This window comes from Sorex fumeus, unplaced genomic scaffold (genome assembly GCF_029834395.1).
Source record: "Sorex fumeus unplaced genomic scaffold, SorFum_2.1 ptg000072l, whole genome shotgun sequence".
NCBI lineage: Eukaryota > Metazoa > Chordata > Mammalia > Eulipotyphla > Soricidae > Sorex > Sorex fumeus.
The window spans coordinates 35,781,217-35,801,588 of record NW_026606129.1 but is presented as its reverse complement, the minus strand read 5'-3'; the positions used below and the strand labels follow the sequence as shown (position 1 = coordinate 35,801,588).

The 20,372-nt window shown below is 46.6% G+C and overlaps 1 protein-coding gene across 2 annotated transcripts in view; it reads right to left on the bottom strand.

Moving 5' to 3' along the window:
- Positions 1-13,819, bottom strand: part of CNOT10 (CCR4-NOT transcription complex subunit 10) — a 57,869-nt gene extending 44,050 nt beyond the window's left edge. For both annotated transcript variants that reach the window (XM_056129143.1, XM_056129145.1), the window contains exons 1-2: positions 13,483-13,819; positions 2,424-2,518 (exon numbers count right to left, since the gene is read on the bottom strand). In XM_056129143.1, coding sequence (XP_055985118.1) covers positions 2,424-2,518; positions 13,483-13,504 — 117 coding nt within the window. In that variant the 5' untranslated portion in view covers positions 13,505-13,819. The remainder of the gene's footprint in view (positions 1-2,423; positions 2,519-13,482) is intronic.
- Between the last annotated feature and the right edge of the window lie 6,553 nt (positions 13,820-20,372).

Sequence of the window (20,372 nt, the reverse complement as noted above, 5' to 3'; positions counted from 1 at the left end):
AATAAACCACGGGGCCAGAGAGCATTTCAAAGGGCTAAGCGGAAACTTTGCAAGAAGGCCTGAGCTTCCTTCTATTTATTTATTTATTTATTTATTTAAGGGGAGTGGGGTGTGGTTCATGCTTGGTGATGCTCAGGTGTTAGGAGTTACTTCTGGCTCTGCACTCAGGATTTACTTGGGAGACCATATGGTATGCCAGGGATTAAACCTGAGACTGCTACATGCAAGACAAATGCCCTCCATGTTGTACTCACTCTGGTCCTAGAAAGCCTGAGCTTGATCCTCTGTATCATAGAATCTCATAAGTTAAGAGGTAGGAGTAGCACAACAATACTGCTGGGTGAGGTCCCCAAACAAATAAAAACCAAAAACCAAAATGAAACTGTGATTTGTCACACATTTTAATCAAATTGGGAGGAAAAGAAATTCTGGATATTTATTTGCTGAAACTTATGCTGACATAAAGGTAGCATAAATGCTTATATAATGACAGAGATATATGACATAGATATCTGTATAGGTAAAATAGTTAATATCACTTGGAGAGATACATATTGGTCTATCTTTGTATTTAATATATGGTAATTCACTTTGTTACTACAAATATAAATTTCTAGTCAATTACATTTTTTTGTTTTTGGGTCACACCTGGCAGTGCTCAGGGCTTACTCCTGGGTCTGTACTCAGGGATCACTCTCAGAGGGGCACCATATGTGGTGCTGGGGATCGAACCAGGGTTGGCTATGTGCAAGGCAAGTGACCTACCCACCTGTATTACAGTAAATATACTTTAAATACAAATCATCAACACTTTTTCCCCTTATATCAATGCAACCTAATAAGGTTTTCTTTCATATTGTTTAAAGTCAGAAATGTTAGAAAAACTTTTTAACTTTTGTTTTACTTTCTTTTTTGGGGGGGGGTCACACCTGGCGATGCACTGGGGTTACTCCTGGCTCTGCACTCAGGAATCATCCCTGGTGGTGCTCAGGGGACCATATGGGATGCTGGGAATTGAACCCGGGTCAGCCGCATGCATGTCAAACACCCTACCTGCTGTGCTATCGCTCCAGTCCCACTTTTTAATTTTTATTTTAGTTGCTTTTTTAAAAAATGCATTTGCTTTATTATTTATTTTGCTTTTTTGGGTCACACTTGGCGATGCTCAGGGGTTCCTCCTGGCTCTGCACTCAGGAGTTACTCTTGGCAGTGCTCGGGGGACCATATGGAATGCCAGGGATTGAACCTGGGTTGGACGCATGCAAGGCAAATGCCCTTCTCGCTGTGCTATTACTCTGGCCCCTATTTTAGTTGCTTTTTATTTTTGAACCACTCCTGGTGGTGCTTGGGGGACCTTGTGCTGTGGGAAATGAACCAGGGTCAACTGCGTGCAAGGCAAATGCCTTAACTGCAATGTTTTCTCTCTTGCCCTGAAGTAAGAAAATTTTATTTAGGAAATGTGAGAGAGAAGAGAAAACCCTGCGAAGAAAAAATAGAACACAATCCAAGGTAGGATGTGTGGGAGACTCCAGGATGGAGTGCCAGGTGGAGTCTGTTATTTCTCACACACAAGGCATGTATGTGCTCTACCGCTCAGTTACTGTCCTGGTGCTGTCTTTCATCACACTTCACTGTTAAAATGTTATTTTTCATGTCTTCAGAGGCGTTCCCAGTTGTGCTAGGGGTCACCCGAATTCCAGGATCAAACCCTGGGCCCCATACAAGCCAGGCATTCTCTTCTGCCCTTTGAGCTCTTTCTGGTCCCCTCTAAAACACTGCTTTTATTTGGGCAGGGATAGTGGGATAGTTTGGGTTGTAGCTGGTGGTACTCAGGGCTTACTCCTGGCTCAATGGGGGTAGGCACCCCTGTCTTCTGGGGTGCCAGGGATTAAACCCAAATTGGTCATATGCCAGACAAGCGCCTTACCCACTGTATTATGTTTCTGGCCCCAAAAACAACAGATTTGTTTTTGTGCCACACCCTTTAATACTTACAGGTTACTTTTGGATCTGCAAACAGGAATCTTTTTTTTTTTTAAGCCAAAGTGCTAGCAGCTTTATTTTATTAATATATTTATTTTTGTTTGGGTCATACCCGGTGATGCACAGCTTCTGGCTCATGCACTCAGGAATTACTCCTGGCCTCCCTCGGGGGGCCATATGCAATGCTGGGAATTGAACCTGGGTTGGCTGCGTGCAAGGCAAACACCCTACCCGCTGTGCTATCTCTCCAGCTCTAGGAATCATTTTTGACAGTGCTCAGGGGACCATATAGGGTGTGGGGGGGATCGAACCCAGTTAGCCGTGGGCAAGTCAAGCATGCTACCTGCTGTTCTCTCTTTCCAGTCCTAAAAACATGGATTTATGACAAGAAAATACTTGCCAGATGCTGAGGATGGAAATGGAGAGAAGCCATTTCTTACCGTGAAAGCTTGGAAAGCATTGGTGGACAACTCCTTTTCTTGATCAGTGATCCCAGAAGACTGACCTGCCCCTTCATGTTTCTCTGCTCCCTGATCTGCAAATACACAAGTTTTACTGCTGTTTAGAAAGGAATAAGTTGTACAGAGAATGTGTCATTTTGTTTTCTTCTTTCTCCTAACAAAGTTGCCAAAGTTTGAACTCTCTCAACTAGAATGATTAGTGCTACTGAATCAGAAACTTCTTTGAAAATGTAAAGAAATGTTTCCACTGGCTGTTGCCAAGGAAAATGAAAACTCACTAGGACACAAAAAAGGTTCATTTATAGCTTTGTCCATCAGGATGCTTGAGTTGAGATTGTTGTGCTTTTATTTTGTTTTTTTTTTTTTTTTGCTTTTTGGGTCACACCTGGCCATGCACAGGGGTTACTCCTAGCTCTGCACTCAGGAGTTACTCCTGGCGGTGCTCAGGGGACCATATGGGATGCTGGGAATCAAACTCAGGTCCACCGCGTGCAAGGCAAATGCCCTACCTGCTGTGCCATCTCTCCAGCCCCGAGATTGTTGTGCTTTTAAAGATATTAGATTTCTCTCCCAGCATCATACTAAGAATATACAACACATTTTGTCAGGCTCCAGACACAAGGAGATTTTAAATTGATATATAATATACCTTTAAGAAGTTTATATTACAGTTGGATCACAGTAACACTTAACAACTGGAAAAATACACTGCTAAGAGCTCAGTTACTTTTCAGGCAAAGAATGCTTTTATAGAAAGAGCAGAAATCTAAAAGTCAGAGATGAACTCCAAAATACCTTCTTTAAGAGCTAGGAACGTAGCTCTCTCACAGAACACTTACCTTGTGTGAGGCCCTGGGTTTGATCCCTAGTACTGCAAAACCAAAACCAAAATAAAATGTTTCCATACACAACCAGGTTCAAACGGTTGGCGTGCATGCTTGGCATATTAAAGCACTGCATATGATCCCTGGGTGCCATTCGGTTCTTGAGCACTGCAGGGTTGGCCTCACACACTAAAAATTCTTCCTCAACATACTATGCCCATATACATTCTTCTTTGTTTTGTTTTTGGGTAACACCCGGCGATGCACAGGGGTTACTCCTGGCTCATGCACTCAAGAATTACTCCTGATCGTGCTCAGGGGACCATATGGGATGCTGGGAATCGAACCCGGGTCAGCCACATGTAAGGCAAACACCCTACCCACTGTGCTACCGCTCTAGCCCCCATATACATTCTTTTAACTTCTTTGGGTCACATCCTGCAATGCTCAGGGGATTATTCTGGTCTCCCACATGCCAAGCATATGCTCAATCTATTGAGATATCTCTCCAGTCCCTTTTTTTGTGTGGGTGGGGGGCAGTGTCAGGCACTGAACTCAATTCAACAAGTGCTTACAATTTGTTCAATCTTCCAAAGAAAGTAATCTACCATTTAGCAATATTTCCAGTCTTTTGTGTGTGTATGTGTGGGGGGATGGGAGTGGAAGGGCTCACACTCAGCAGTGCTCAGGGCTTACTCCTGGCTGTGCTCAGGGATCACTCCTGATGGGGCTGGGATGGGGGGACATACTGGGTGCTGGGGATCCAACAACCCAGGCCAGCTGCTTCGAGATAATTTCCCTACCTCTATACTATTGCTTCAGCTCTCTTAAAACACTTTTATTTTATTTTTTTCTTTTTGGGTCACACCTGGCTATGCACAGGAGTTACTCCTGGCTCATGCACTCAGGAATTACTCCTGGCGGTGCTCGGGGGACCATATGTGATGCTGGGAATCGAACCTAGGTCAGCTGCGTGCAAGGCAAACACCCTACCTGCTGTGCTATTGCTCCAGCCCTTAAAACACTTTTAGTCTTTATTTTTGTTTTTGGGCCACACCCGATGGTGCCCATGGATCACTCCTGACAGTTCTGAGGGACCCTATGACCAGAGTTCACCACATGCAAAGTAGGCACCTTACTGCCTGTATTACCTCTCTGGCCCCTGACTTTGAGTGAGATCATACACTTGCCTTTCTCCTTCTGATATATTCTGCTTAACATGACACCATCTAGTTTTAAGTTGTAACAAAAGGCACGACTTCTTTTTTTATAAGCATATTCCAACTATACTCGGTTGTGAATATACAGCACAATTTCCCCCACTCATCTGTTGTTGGGCACTTGGGCTATTTCAAGATCTTGCCTAATGCAAGTGGCACTGCTCTGAACATAGGGTGTGCACATATCTTTTATTTTACTTTATTTAGCTTTTTGGGTCACACCTGGTGGTGCTGAGGGGTTACTCCTGGCTCTGCTCTTAGCAATTAGTCCTGGCAGTGCTCAGGGAACCATATGGGATGCTGTGGATCAAACCCCGGCCAGTTGCGTGCAAGGTAACCACCCTCCCCGTTGTACTTGCTCTGGTCCCATGCACGTATATTTTAATGAACAACTCTGTGTTCATGCCAATAGATGCCAATGAGCAGAATTACTGGATCACAAAGGAGTTTTAGTTTCAATTTTATTCTGAGGGAGGGATACAGCTGGTGGTACTCAGGGGATACTCCCAGCTCTGTACCTGGGGATGCTTCCAGCAGTACTTTGGGGATGGAATGCAGGCCTCCACATGCAGAGCAAGTGCTCAGACCTGTGAGTTCTCTCTGGTCCTTTAATGTATCCCAAGATTTAAAGTTCCTGTTCCACAGGAACTTTAAATTCTGTTTCTATTTCAAAACAAAATCCTAAAATAAGCCTGAAATTTTCAGCTCAATTACGTCAAAATGTTTCTTTTCTTTTATTAAGTAAGTATCATCACCATTCTCCAAATTGTGAGCCAATCTTACCTCTTCCGGTTCATGGTAGAATTTTCTAGAACAAGCCTATAAACCTTGGCAGATGATAAGAGTAGCAGGAAAGGGACAGAGACAGAGGGGTGGTGCTTATACAAACATTTCTTTTATTTTCTTCTCGGGATCTGCAGCCCTGAAGTCAATGTAAGACAGAAACCTAAATCAAAAAACTATACCCTGGAGACATGTTTCTCATAAATTTCATACCTTCATATAAATTACATAGCAGCATCCACAAAATAATTAGAATTTAAAACAGTTCCCATTCTACACATAGGACAAAGAAGAATGTAGAATTCATCATTCTTCTAAGTGGGTAGGGCATTTGCCTTGCATGCTGCAGATCTACATTCAATCCCCAGCATCCTAGATGGTGTCCCAAGCACCGCCAGGAGTAATTCCTGAGTACAGAGCCAGGAGTAACCCTGAGCATGGCTGGATATGGCCCAGAATAATAATAAAAAAAAAAAAGCAAAAAGAAAAAAAGTAACAAAATAAGGTATGAAAAGTAAAATTAGGCTTAGGATATAGTACACTGGTAGAATACTTGCCTTGCATGTGTGTGGACCTGGGTTTGCTTCACAGGATGGGGGATGGGGGGGTGGGTAAGATAGCTGGAGAGACAGGACAGTGGGCAGGTGCTTGCCTTGCAAGCAGGCAAGCCAGGTTTGATCCCTGGCACCACTGGGTATGGTCCAACAACCCTCACTCTAAAACAGAATCAAAATTAGTTAAGAGCCAGAGGTGCAGACCTTGCCTGCACGCCAGCTCGATAATCTGATACCACATGTGGTCTGGGGGATTCAACTGGGTTTGGCTGCATGTGAGGCAAGTGCCTTCCTTCCTCTGCTCTCTCTTTCTGGTTCCCATTTAGGGGTATTATTTTTATCATTTTTTTAATTAAAATTTTTTTTGGTCCACCCCCCACCCCTTGGCTGTGTTCAGGGTTTACTTCTGACTCTGCACTCAGGGATCACTCATGGTGGGCTCAAGGGACCAAATGGGATATTAGGAAAAGAACCTGAATCAGACACTTGTAAGGCAAACCCCTTCCCTGCTGTACTCTCTTTCCGCCCCCAACATTAGAGCTATTATTCCAGGGGAATTCTGCGTCCACTTCCCTTCCCTTCACAGGAAAAGCAAGAGAGATTTGGATCCCTTACCTTCTCCAGAAGCAGCTAGACATTAATTTTTACTACAGATAATGCTATTGCTAACAATAATAAAGATCAGACATTTAATTATATGCCACCCCTTACACTAAGGCCTTTTATAAATGATCCCTGATCTACGATTTGCATGATAGATATTAGTGCACTATGGCTTAGAAAAGGCTAACTCGCCCAGGGTGACCCAAGAAGTGAAGGTGAGTTTTGAACTTAAACCTCTTGTCTTTCCACCTGGCCAAACTGCCTCCACAGAAGCCAGTCCTTAGTTCCTCTGTTAAAGTCGGTGAAGGTGTGGATCAGGGTTGAGCTAAGAGAGTGTCTTCCTGGGATTCGCTTTTGCAACTGTCTTATAATAGCTCCCTTCCATTCCTCATGCATCACAAGTCCCTTCCCAGGACACGGGAAGAGCAACTCCACTCCCACGACTTTCCCAGAGCTGTCTAGATAAACAAAGTTCTCTTATCCTCCACTGTCTGATGGCCTCTTCACCAGGATGGCCTCACCACCAGTGTTCTTCATTGCCTTCCCTGAATAGACACTTACCGAAAGACTAGGAATGTTTGATAACAGACATAAAATTTGATCTTAGCATTAAGTGTAAATCAAATAATAAAACAGGGCCACAGGGATAGCTCAATAGACTAGAATGCATGCTTTCTATGCAGGAGGTCTGGGTTCATCTCCAGCACCCCACATAGCAACCTGAGGACTGCCATGAGTAACTCCTGAAAAATGAGACAGGACCAGTCCCTGAGAATTCACAGGGTGTGGCCCCAAACCAAAATAAATACTGTCATCAGCAATCAGGGATAACGAGTTTCCTTTTCCTTTACACATGGATCTGCACTCAGGGATCACTCCTGGTGATGCTCAGGGGACCATATGGGATGCCACGGATAGAATAAGTGCAATAGACAAGAGCCCTACCTGCTGTACTATCTCTTGGGCTCCCGGGATAAAGATTTCTAATAACCAGCTACGGGTGGCATGCAGAGAAACTCTTTTGGGTGTGTGTGTGAACTGGAAAGTAAAGGTGCTACCAATGTACGTAGCCTTTGACCAGGCATCACACCTTTGGGCATCTGTCTTACTCCTTCAATTAGCAAGCACACAGGGACCACTATTTACAACGACTGTCGAGAACTGAAGCATCATCATCGACGACTTTCATACAACTCAATTTTCCTCTTTTGTAAACACATAATAGGTATACAAATTATGTATGAAATTTCCTAAGATGTATAGAATAAAATCTGCATGCATATACAGTAGTGGTTACCTCCAGGAGTAATCACTCCAGGAAGGGGAGAACTTATTTTCCTTCACAGTCCTCTTAAAATTGTTATGGTAAACAAGGATTTTTGGGGAGAGACAGAAGGTGAATGGCAAGATTTGGGGCCATACCTGGCAATGCTCTGGGAATCAGGGAAGGCTAGGAATCTGGTTTTGGTCATGTTCAACGAAATTCCTATACTGTATCTTTGGGCCCAACATAGTTTTTTTCTATGCTTTATTTTTAAATACCTACTGAAATGGAAACTAACACAATTTTAAGAAGTTATAAAAGTTTCAAGAGTCTAAAGCCAGCAAAACACATAAGGGGGATTGCAGATAACAATAACCTATGGGTGTATGTGGTAAAAATCCAATATTTTTGTGTTTGTATATATTCTGATCTAGTCATTTTTTGAAAACTGCCTAGAAGCTAATTTCCAGGAGCAATCTTCACGGACTTGACCTTGGCTAGTCCTGGCCAGGCACATGTCAGAGGTTATCACTGACTCCCAGCTTCCCTGTCTCAGGAGACAACATGGTAACACGATGTGTCAATGATACCAAGTCCCTCTACAGTTCTGTCTCTTCCTGTCCACCCAACTCTTTGCTTGAACATGCTAAATTTCCCGTTCATTCCCATCTTTTTTTTGCCAGAACTTCTCCAGATTCTTGTCATTTTGTTGTTACTGTGTTTGGCATATCGAATATGTCACGGGTAGCTTGCCAGGCTTTGCTGTGCGGGCAAGATACTCTAGGTAGCTTTCTGGGCTCCCCGAGAGGGGTGGAGGAATTGAAGCCGAGTCGCCCAGGTTGGCTGCGTGCAAGGCAAACGCTCTACCGCTGTGCTATTGCTCCAGCCCCTAGAGGATATACTTTTTAAACTTTTTTGGTTTTTGAGTCACACCCAACAATGTTCAGGGCTTATCCCTGGCTCTGCACTCAGGAATTACTCCTGGTGGTGCTCAGGGGACCAGATGGGATGCAGGTGATTGAATCTGGGTAGGCCACATGCAAGGCAATTGCCCTCCTTGCTGTATATTCTTTTGGGCCAGATCAAACAATTCTAATAAACCCTTATATCACGGAGCCTTTTTATGTAGGTCTCAGTTTCTGTACTAGACATTTCAGATATTTGCACTCTATAGTACTTTATGTGTTAAATGATTTTTCTTTCACCTAAATTCCATTATTCAGGATAAAACTTAGGGAAAAATACATTTCAGTATTGCTTTTTCTGATGGGGGCGGGAGACCCACACCTTGTGCTCAGGGCTTACTCCTGGCAAGCTTGGAAAACTACATGGGGTGCCAGGGATCAAACCCGGGTCAGCCACGAGCAAGGCAAGTGCCCTACCTGCTGTATTATCACTAAAGCCCCCAGGATTGCTATCTTAATTTTAATGATTATCTTTGCATTTTCAAACTTCCTGTAAGAAATGGATATTATTTTGGATCAGTTTAAAAACTATTATCTTCTGTAATGGGTGATTTCTTACCAGAGAGAGTCTGTATATAATTCCACAATGTATCCTTATTTGCCCAAAAGCAATCTCCATTGCCAACTGAAAGAGGGTAAGACCGTTCATCCAGAAGTTTCACTTTCCTCCGACCCTGGCCCAGTGAGCATGGCTGACTTCCTAGGCGGACAGAGTTCTTCGGTGCACAAGCCTTGACGCTCTTTAAGCCAATAGGTTTCATTTCTAACCAGAGTACTGCCTGAGGTCTGAGCTAAGTAGAGAAGAAACACACCTGCGTTTTCAAAACTGCTAAGAATCAGTTAACTGAAAGCAAAGACACATTCCAATATGGAATGCTAACAACTGAAATCTGATTGGAGGAGGTTTTTACAGCCAAGCTACTACTAGTCAATATATCTAACTCCACTGATGCGCAAGAAATGTTTCTTTTTTGGGGGGGGGGGGCACACCCATTGATGCACATGGGTTACTCCTGGCTCTGCACTCAGTAATTACTCCTGGTGGTGCTTGAGGGACCATATGGAATGCTGGCCGGGTGGGCCGCATGAAAGGCAAATGCCCTACCCACTGTGCTATGGCTCCAGTCCTAAAAAATATTTTCTTAAGGGGAAAAAAGAAGGGGGAAAATGTTAAGGCCTATGAAAAGCTACTACTACATGCACAAAATACTGATGATGCCTCTGTGAGTGAACTTTTAAAAAAGATGCTACTTTGGGGGCTGGAGTGATAGTATAGTGCGTAGAGCATTGCATGCAACTGACCTGGATTTGATCCCTGGCATCCCATATGGTCCCCTGCACACGGCCAGGAGTAATTTCTGAGGGCGGAGCCAGGAGTAAGGCCTGAGTAATGACCAGATGTGGCCCATAAACAAAAACACAAATGAAACCACATAGTATAGCAGGCAGGGCACAGCAGACCTGCATTCAGGAATTAGTCCGGATTCTTGTCACTTTATATCTTAAAAACACATTCTATGCTTATTTAATACACAAATTAATTACTCAATATGACCTGATTAAGGATTAGTTAAATGGTCAAATATGGTCCCCCAAGACTGCTAGGACTGATCCCTGAGTGAAAAGCTAGGAGTAAGCGCTGAGCACCGCTAGGTATGGTCCAAAACACTGGGGGGGGGGGGGGGGGGGGGAGCCTTTCTTTGGAAGTACAAGTTTCCATTTCCTTTTTATTTCCCCTTACAGGAATTTGTCTTCAGTCCTTACGGTCTTGGTTTTGGTGGGGTTTTGGTGCAGAACCTGCAGGCCTAAACCTGGGTAGGGGTACTGGTCCTGCTCTGTTGGCTTCACAAAGACTATCAATCCCTTACTACCTTGCTGTGAATGGCACAACGTACAGTAATGTGACTTTACAAACAGTTTGGCTTTGGGGAAGAAAACATGGATTACTACCACAGCTGAGAAGTGGCCACTTTCTTTTTATTATTTTTTGATTGAGGGTATCATAGTTTACCAGTGAAATCCTTTTATAGTTGCAAAGCTACTACATCAATCCCTCCACCTATAGCTACTGAGACTTAAGATACTATCTACTTGCCCATCCCACTCTCCCCCATGCAAAGCACTTCCTAAGGTCATAAAAATTCCAAGCAGTACAGCTAGGATGAACCTAGGCCTTTGAGGTCCACACGCCTATCACTTTCTCAGTTCTCTATTACATACCTCAGATAACATTAGGCACGGTGCAATCCACCAGTGGCTAACCATTAGCAGAACTAATTCCAACTTTCATGGCTTGCAGGGCCTGACAAAAGCTGGTCCTCCTTGCAACTCTTGTCAATTACCTTTGCTACTATGTTTTCAGCATGTACCTATGCTCCTACTGGCCAAACCCTTACAAAGCTGTTCTTGATTAGGTATCAGTCATAGTGTTCCAACACACATCCCTCCACCAGTATACACTGCCCAGCACCAGTGTCCCCAGTTTCTTTCCCATCACCTCCCACCCTGCCTCTGTGGCAGGAGGTTTTTTCATTTTCTCTCTTTCTCCCTTTTGGGCATCGTGGCTTGCAATACAGACACTGAAAGGTTATCAGGAATATCCCTTTACAGACTTTTATTTGTTTGTTGTTCCTCCTACGTGGCTAATTCTTTCACCTGACTGGCTTAATCCTTTAGGTCTCCACTGAAAGGTTACTTTTGAGAATCCCCTCCTCTATTCAAAATTAAGTCCACACTTCTCACTTATCCCATCTCCTGACCCATTTTTTTTTCTTCACAATATTCATCACTACTCGAAATCATATTATGTGCTTATCTTTCAAATGCTACAAAACCCCCCTGAGAGGGGGGAATGAGGGAGAGAGGGAGAGAGGGAGAGATGGGGGGGGGAGGGAGGGAGGGAGAGAGAGAGAGAGAGAGAGAGAGAGAGAGAGAGAGAGAGATCACAGCTTGGCAGAGTATGCTCTTTGTGAATATCTACTGACTCAATGATCACAACAGTAACTGGTCTCAGCCAGCTGCTAAGTTTTCAGCCATGCTTCACTTAACCCTACTCACTACAACAATGTTACCCGGTCACTTACTTTTTTAAATACTTCCATGGGCTTCTTCTCTTACTATATGAAGAACACATATAAAAGACCCTGTTCCCCCCCCCCCCCCCCCCCAAGGAGCTCAGAGCATCTCAGCTGGACTGCAAGATCCTTTCCTTTTTCCCTTCTGGGCCACACACGGCAGTGCCCGGTGCTCAGGGATTATTCCAGATGATGCTCAGAGGACCATACGCGGTCCTGGGCATCAAACTGAGGTGCATGTGTGCAAGGCAAACGACTTAACCACTGTACTCGCTCTCTGGCCCACTAAGCTAATCTTCAGTTAGAGCTCATGAGATAAAGACCCAAAAAAGGTTATTAGCATTCAGGAGTCCAAAAGAACACCAGATCTGCGAGAGCATTTCTGGCGGGAATACAGAAATTGCTGTGAACAGACGACAGTCTCGGAAGTAAAGCAAGAAACGAGGATTTGACACAGAAAGCTCTTAGAACATATGTTGGCAGGAGGGAAAGGGTATGATTCCACTAGCCTTTTTAGAAACAACAAAGGCAGCAGTGAGAGGAATGAACTGGACAGGAAGAAAACCCATTAAGTGTCGCTGCTGTGTGGGTGGTGCGTCGGGAGGTGGGAGGATGCGATAGTGCAGGGGTGAAGGCGCTCGCCTGGCCTGGGGTTAGAATCTCTGTCCAGGGTGACCCTATCACCGGCTGACCTGATACCCCTCCCACACCTGACCACACATTGATTAGTTCTTGCCCAAACAAGAGTCCCAGTGACAACAGCAGCCCATCAAAGCCAGGGAGCGTATGGAACTTGTTTCTTCCATATCTAACGCTACCGCGGCCACTAGGTCTTTGGGGGACCGCTGCATGGGCAAGCAGAAGGCTGGAAGCCCGGGCTCGCGACACCCCGAAGGCTGAACTCCAGCTTGGTATACCAGGGTGGAGGTGAGCAACAACGGTGAACCCGGGGAGGAGACGCTTCCCTGCCAAGAACGACGTCGCTCCCCTCGCCCACGGCGCGCCTGGAGCCCACTGCGTGGAGCTGACCCGTCCACGTCACTCCGTGCAGGCGGCAGCCCCCGCACGGCGCGGCCCCGACCCGTCTCGGCCCCAGGGACTGTCGCGCCGCACCGGCCCCGTTTCTCGAACCGTTCGGCGGTGGGGGGGGTCTGCCTGCTGAGCAGACGCAACGCTCTCAGCGGCCCTGGGCCCAGGACCGCGCGCGTGGCTCGCTTCGATTCCAGAGCCCGGCAGCCGGCCACTGCCAGCAGGACCTGCAGCACATAGAACCTCTGCTCGCCTTCCTTCCAAAACAACAACAACTAGGGGGGGCTCAGCAATGACACCTTCCACGCTCGGCCGCCAACTCCTAGCCTCCTCCTCCTCCTCCTGCAGGCCCCCCCACCAGAACGCCGCAGAGCACACCAACATCATCTTGCAGGAAGCCTGCGCCGGGCCGCCCGGGAGAAAAGCAGGCCAGACCCCGCAAGTTCCTGTGATTGCCGAAGGTTCAGCGGGCCGCGGGGAAGAGCTACCCGGGAAGCGCCGAGCAAAAGCCGCCGTCCCGGGAAGTTCTTAAATAATAAGACCCCGCGGCGGGGACCTCTGCGTGCCCGGAGAAGCCCAGGGAGCGGCTCCACGGAGGCGAGCGCTGTTCCCATGCGCGGGGCGAAGGCGCGGGGCAGGGCCCGCCGAGGGAAAAGCCGGGCCCGAGCCCGAGCGCCTGCGGTCCCGGCCCGCGAGGCGCGCGCGGGGCACGGGCGCCTCACCTGCAGGCTTGTCTGCAGCCATCTTCCCACCGCGGCTCGGGGTCCTCCCAGAGGACGGCGTGGTTCCGCTCCGGTGGCGCGGGGCTTCGGACGACTGCGGGCTGCCCACCCTGCCCGCGGGGCCCCTGGGTTCCGGCCTGCGGAGTGGGCAGACGGCGGGCTGAGGAAGTGACGAAAGCGAATTCCCGTTGTCTAGCAACCGCGGCAGTCGCGTCCGCGCCGGGGAGGAGCTTCCACCTTCCGGGCGTACGAGGTTTCCGCCCCGCCGCAGCGGCCCCTGACGCACGACTTCCGGGGGCCGCGGCCGCCGTGGGAACTGCGGCAGGCCCCGCCTCACGCCGGCGCCTTCTCGACGCGCCGCCCCCTGAGGCGTCCCCTTAGAGCCCCACCTCCTGCCTGGATTTCTCCAAACCCCGCCCCCTGAGGCGTCCCCGGCCCTTCCAGTCGCCCCTCCGAGCCCCGCCCCCTGAAGCGTCCCCTCAGCCCCGCAGCGCCCCGCAGCGCCCCGCCTCCTGCCGGCATCCTCTCCAAGCCCCGCCCCCTGAGGCGTCCCCTTAGAGCCCCGCCTTCTTCCGGCATCTTCTTCAAACCCCGCCCCCTGAGGCGACCCCCTCCACGCCTCGTCCCCCGAGGCGTCACCCTTCGCGCCCCGCCCCCTATAGCGGCCCCCTCCGAGCCCCGCCCCCTTATGGGGGGGTTCTCCCCCATGCCCCGCCCCCTGCCGACGTCCTTTCCACGCCCCGCCTCTGCCGGCACCTCCTCCATGCCCCGCCCCCTGAGGCGTTCCCTGAACGCCCCGCCCCCTAAAGTGACACCTCCGCGCTCCGCCCCCGGCTTGAGAGCGCTTGCTTGCTCCCTGCACGGCTTGCTTTAGCTCGTTTTTTTTTTGTTTTATTTTTGAGGGGGGCGCAGGAGGAGTCGGGGTGCAGAGCCGGGCTAAGGTAGACTGTTCGGGGTTTGCTCATGCTGATTAAATTACCTGCTGTTAGGGGGCTGGAGCAATAGCACAGCGGGTAGGGCGTTTGCCTTGCACGCGGACGACCCGGGTTCCCAGCATCCCGTATGGTCCCCCAGCACCGCAAGGAGAGTGCAAAGGCAGGAGTAATCCCTGAGCATCGCTGGGTGTGACCAAAAAAAAAAATTTACTTAGTGTTAGAACACTTGTCCTTCATTTCACGGATAATCATGGGAATTAAACCTTACGTTTTCTTGCTAAGCTTTGAGCCTTATGCTGGGTCTGTTCCCTGTCGTTGATTTCTCACAATTCTGGTGCGGGTACCCGGTTCAGAACAACCGTTTTAGAGTGGTTGTAGATCTACAGAAATGTCACAGACTACAAAGTTTTCCCATACTCACCTTGTCTCCCCTGTGGTGAATATCTTAAATAATTAGGTTAGTATGCTACACCTATGTTACATCTAAGAAACAACCTTGACTGTTTTCTATTACTATTAATTACTGTTATTACCAGCAATACTAAAATAACCAGCAATTATAGAATTACTATTAATAGTTAATACAATTGAAACTTATGAAATTACATGATCTATAAATTACAATTTATGATAATAATGTACATTATAGCATTATTACTATTACTGTTAATTACTACTACCACTTTATTTGGATTACACCAGTTTTCTCCCAACCACCTCCTTCTTTTCCTCCTCCTACTTATTTGATTTTTTAAAATTTGGGGACCACTGACGAGACTCCAAGTTGCCGCCCACAAATGGCTCCTCGGCTCCTGAGCCACCATGTTCCCAGGGGCACACAAATGGGTCTCAGAATCCAGTGACTTTTGGCAGAAATCCCTCTGGACTTAATTTCTAAGATACCAGAAATCCAAAATTGCATGGCTACAATAGCGACCCGCAACATCATATACTTTTCATTATCAGCAATAGAAAACAAATTATCTAATGATGCCTTTTCGGCAGGTCTGATTGTTGGGGGAAAATTCCAAATAATAATGGTGAGTCTTCTGCCAAAAAATTGAATGTAATCAAAGTAAAGAGAGAGTAAGGTGAAAATCATCTGCCTCACAGGCAGGGGGAGGGGTGAGACGAGTATACTGGGGTTCTTGGTGATGGAACATCTGCACTGCTGAAGGCATGGGTGTTTGATCATTGTATGACTGAGACTTAAACCTGAAAGCTTTGTAAATGTTCTCACAGTGATTCAATTAAAAAAAAATTTTTTTTTTAAATTTGGGGACCACACTCAGTGGTGCTCAGGGCTTACTCCTGGTTTTACATTCAGGAATCACTCTTGGCAGACTTAGGGATCATATATGATGGTAAGATAGAACCCTGGTCAGCCCCTTTCCTTAATTCTTGATCTAGCTCTCTGGTCCCATCCCTCAAATGTTCTTAGGATTAAATCATCAGCCTTAATCTTTGGTACACTTCTTTGTAAGTGAAATAAATTCCTTTAGGAAAGAGTAAGGGCTACCTGTTATTCAGCATGTTCCTCTCTGAACAAAATCTTTAAGTTCTAACTGCAACTGGGACTGGGGCCCATAATGCTCTCGTTTTAGAAATTAAATACTAGGTGGAGAGTAGACAGTACTCTGGTCTTATCTTTTCTGTGCTGGCATGGAAACGCTGTGGAGGAGCAGAGGGGAGAGCAAGTAGAGCCCTCAGTTTTTAAGTCTCTCTCATAACCAAGGAAAAGTGTCAATGTCATGAATGGGGAAGGGACAGAAGACTTCCTGCTTCTCAGTGGTTCACAGGAACTTAGGCTCAGCTGCATGTGATAGGGATAGTGTGACACTTGCTGATGACCCTAGGAAGATGACCTTCAGCCTGGAGCTGAGAGGCAGCCTACAATCTCTTTTTCCCCATTCTCCTTCTTCCCAGACAGGACAGACAGACAGACACACACACACACACGTTGTTGTGTTTATTTTTGCTCTGTTCTTGGTTCTAGCTCCGGACAGGGCTTAGAGGACCACGTGGTGCTGGGAACTTAAACACAGGCCTCCTGCGTGTGCATTAGCCCTTTGAGCCATCTTCCTGGTCCTGAGCCTTAAATTCTTGACTGGACTATTCTTGAGAGTTCATCTTGCTGAAGAGGGAGTAGGGCAAAAAATGCAGGAATCGGGGGCTGGAGCAATAGCACAGCGGGTAGGGCTTTTACCTTGCACGCGGCCGACCTGGGTTCGATTCCCAGCATCCCCTGAGCCCCGCCAGGAGTAATTCCTGAGTGCTTGAGCCAGGAGTAACCCCTGAGCATCACCGAGTGTGACCCAAAAAGCAAAATAAATAAATAAATAAATGCAGGACTCTCAGCTCACATTTGCAAGAGCAGACCCAGGTTTCATGCCCGGAACCACCTATGGTCCCCAGAGTACTACTTGGACTGATGCCTGAGGACAGAGCCAGAAATAAACCCTGAACCAACCACTCCCCTGCCCCCCCACAAAAATGTTCTTATCAGTTCACTAATGAATGGTTCATGCTATCCTCATGCATTTTTGTTTGAAGGGACCACCTCTGTCCTTGACTTTTGTATTATAACTCTATTTCTGTAGTATACTGATTCTGGAACTTCAGAGTAGGCTTTTATTCACTGTCACTGTCCTCCCATTGTTCATCGATTTGCTTGAGTGGGCCCAGTAACATCTCCATTGTGACAATTGTTACTGTGTTTGGCATATCGAATACGTCACGGGTACCTTGCCAGGCTTTGCCGTGTGGGTGAGATACTCTCGGTAGCTTGCGGGGCTCTCTGAGAGGGGCGAAGAAATCGAACTCGGGTCAGCCATGTTGGCCTCTTGCAAGGCAAACGCCCTGTCCGCTGTGCTATTGCTCCAGTTCATGCTTTTATTATAACTTTAAAAAAAATTAGCATTTGTTGAGGAAGCTCAGGGTGGCACTGGAGAGATAGTACAGGGTTTCCTTGCATCCACCCAACCCTGGTTTTATTCCCAGCACTGCATATGGCCCTCTGAGTATCATCAGAAGTGATCTCTTAACAGAGCCAGGAAAAAGGCTTGGAGCACCACTAGACGTTATTCTCCAAAACCTAAAATATGAAAAAATTCTTTTAAAGAAAAGCACAGGGTGGCACATCACAGTTCAGCCCGAGACCACAAGAGAACAAGAAGTTCAGGGGGCAGAATAATATTACAGCAGGAGGGTCATTTTTCTTGCACACTGCCAACCTGTGTTCGGTCCCCTGCACCCTATGTGTTCTCCCTGTGCCCCACCAGTAATGATCCTTGAGTGCAGAGCCAGGAGTAAGCCCTGAATAGTGCCAGGTGTGACCCAAAACAACAATAACAAAAAAATGAAGTTCATTGCAGGTTATTTTTGTTATTGGTGTTTCTTTGGACCATACCCAGCTGTTCTCAGGGCTTACATCTAGCTCTGTGCTCAGGGATCACTCCTGACAGGACACAGAAACCATAAGGAGTGCTGGAGATCAGACCTGTGTTGGCTGCATGCAAGGCAAGCTCCTTACCTGCTGTACTGTCTCTCCAGCCTCACAGGTCTTGAAGGATATCTAAAGCATGTCTCAAGAGGCCACACCAGTAGGTGAAGACTGAAGGCACACAGAGAGCCCTGAGCTGCAAGCTTTTACTAGAGTCTGTGGATAGATTGCTTTGGGGCTCTCGGGCTAAGGCCAGGTTGGTTAATGAAGCAAATAAGAATGGGGTTTTGCTAATCTTCACAGGGCCTTGTCTTAACAGGCATGAAAGAGGAAGATTTTGGGAGGCTTGTTTCATTGGTACTTGTTGCTCACAAGGGCTATTCGGAAAGTCAAACCAGCAACTTGCGATTTTCTGTTATCCAGGGCATGCAAGTGTGTGAAGGGCTAGTCAGCACAAGGCATAAGCATAAGACTTATCATCTTTGCCCATTGATTTCCACATACAAGGATGCATCTTTCTCTAACACCTCATCATACTAAACATTAGAACTTGCATGCAGAGCCTGCAAGTTAACTTGGAAACTGCCTCCACAGTCCATGATTCTCTGCACATCTACATCTTTTTTTTACATCTTTTTTAAAAAAATTTTTTTTTAAATTGAATCGCGGTGAGATGCATAGTTAAAAAGCTGTTCATGATTAAGTTTCAGTCATACAGTGATCCAACACCCATCCCTCCACCAGTGTCCATTTTCCACTACCAATGACTCCAGTTTCCCTTCCACCACAACCCACACCTACATCTTTAGCTTTGATTGTAAGCCCCTTAGAATCACAAATTTACCATTGACTCCTTCTGTTCTTTTCCCACCTCCAGGCTGTTTAGTCAAACATTAGGATGCCAGGCAGTGATACCATACAGTCATTTAGCCAAATTCTCAATCGTTTTCTAGCTAACACATAAGAGCAATTTTTAACAACCCCTCTACCACTTCTTTGGGGGTCAGACCTGGCAGAACTCAGAGTTCACTTCTGGTTCTGTGCTCAGGGATCCATCCTGACTCCGGGGAACAGTATATGTTGTGGGAGTCTGAATCTAAGCATACAAGACAAGAGATCCTCTCTCTGTATATGTCTCCAGACCAATGTTTCCCTCTTTTAAAAAGTGAAAGTATACTAAAAAATTGTTGGATATAATAAAGTACTCACATCAAGATATGTTGCTTATTTAAAAAGAAAAGTTTTTTGCTTTGTTTTGGGGCCATACCCGATGGTGTTGAGGGGTTACTCCTGTACTCAAGGGCTCTGCATGCAAGAATTGCTCCTCGTGGGGCTCAGGGGACAATAAGAGGTGCAGGATATCGAACCCGGGTCAGCAGTGTGCAAGGTAAGCATTCTACCTCCTGCATTATCGCTCTGGCTCCAACTTATTTAAAATTTTTTAAGCACAGCGGTAGGGCGTTTGCCTTGTGCACAGCCGGCCTGGCTGAGCCGGGTTCGATTCCTCCACCCCTCTAGGAGAGCCGGGCAAGCCTCTGAGAGTATCTCACCTGCACGGCAAAACCTGGCAAGCTCCCCGTGACGTATAAAATATGCCAAACACAGTAACAACAAGTCTCACAATGGAAATGTTACTGGGCCCGCTCGAGCAAATTGATGAACAACGGGAGGACAGTGCTACAGTGCTACTAATTTAAAAATATTTTTATTAAGGGCATTCTTAGTACAAGGATTGGTGTTTTTAATACAAACAAGGAAGCAGTAACTTTTCTATCTGGAAAGGGACACTCAGCACAATTGTTTCTGCTTCATCTTTGTCCAGGTTTTTTATCCCCTTGTATATTGTACATATACACAGAATTTTGTTTTGTGTTTTGGAGCCCAATCAGTCATCCTAAGGGCTTACTGCTAGTTCTGGGCTCAGGGATCATTCCTAGGGAGGTTCGGGAAATCATATGGGGTGTCAGGGATCGAATCTGAGTTAGCTATGTGCAAGGTAAGCACCCTGCCCTCTGTACTTTCTCTCTGGCTCTTTACACAGAATTTTTATAAGTATGTCCTAGATATCACTGTGCACAATTTTTCTTTCTTTTCTTTCTTTCTTTTTTTTTTTTTTTGGTAGTACCGGGAATTGAACCCAGGGACTCACACAGGCAAAATAAGTCTTCTGCCACTGTGCCACATTGTGAGTCTGTGCACATTTTTTCTTTTTTTTTTACTTTTTTTTTCTATTTTGGGTCACACTCAGACATTGCACAGGGGTGACTCCTGGCTCTGCACTCAGGAATCACTCCTGGCGGTGCTCGGGGGACCATATGGGATGCTGGGAATCGAACCCAGGTCAGCCGCGTGCAAGGCAAACGCCCTACCCGCTATGCTATCACTCCAGCCCCCTGTGCACATTTTTTCTTAACAACAGGTCTATATACTCATTATGATGATGAGAAGGAGAAGGTGGAGGAGAGGGATGTTTTCATAATGCTAACAAAAAGAACCCATGATTTTTTTTTCTT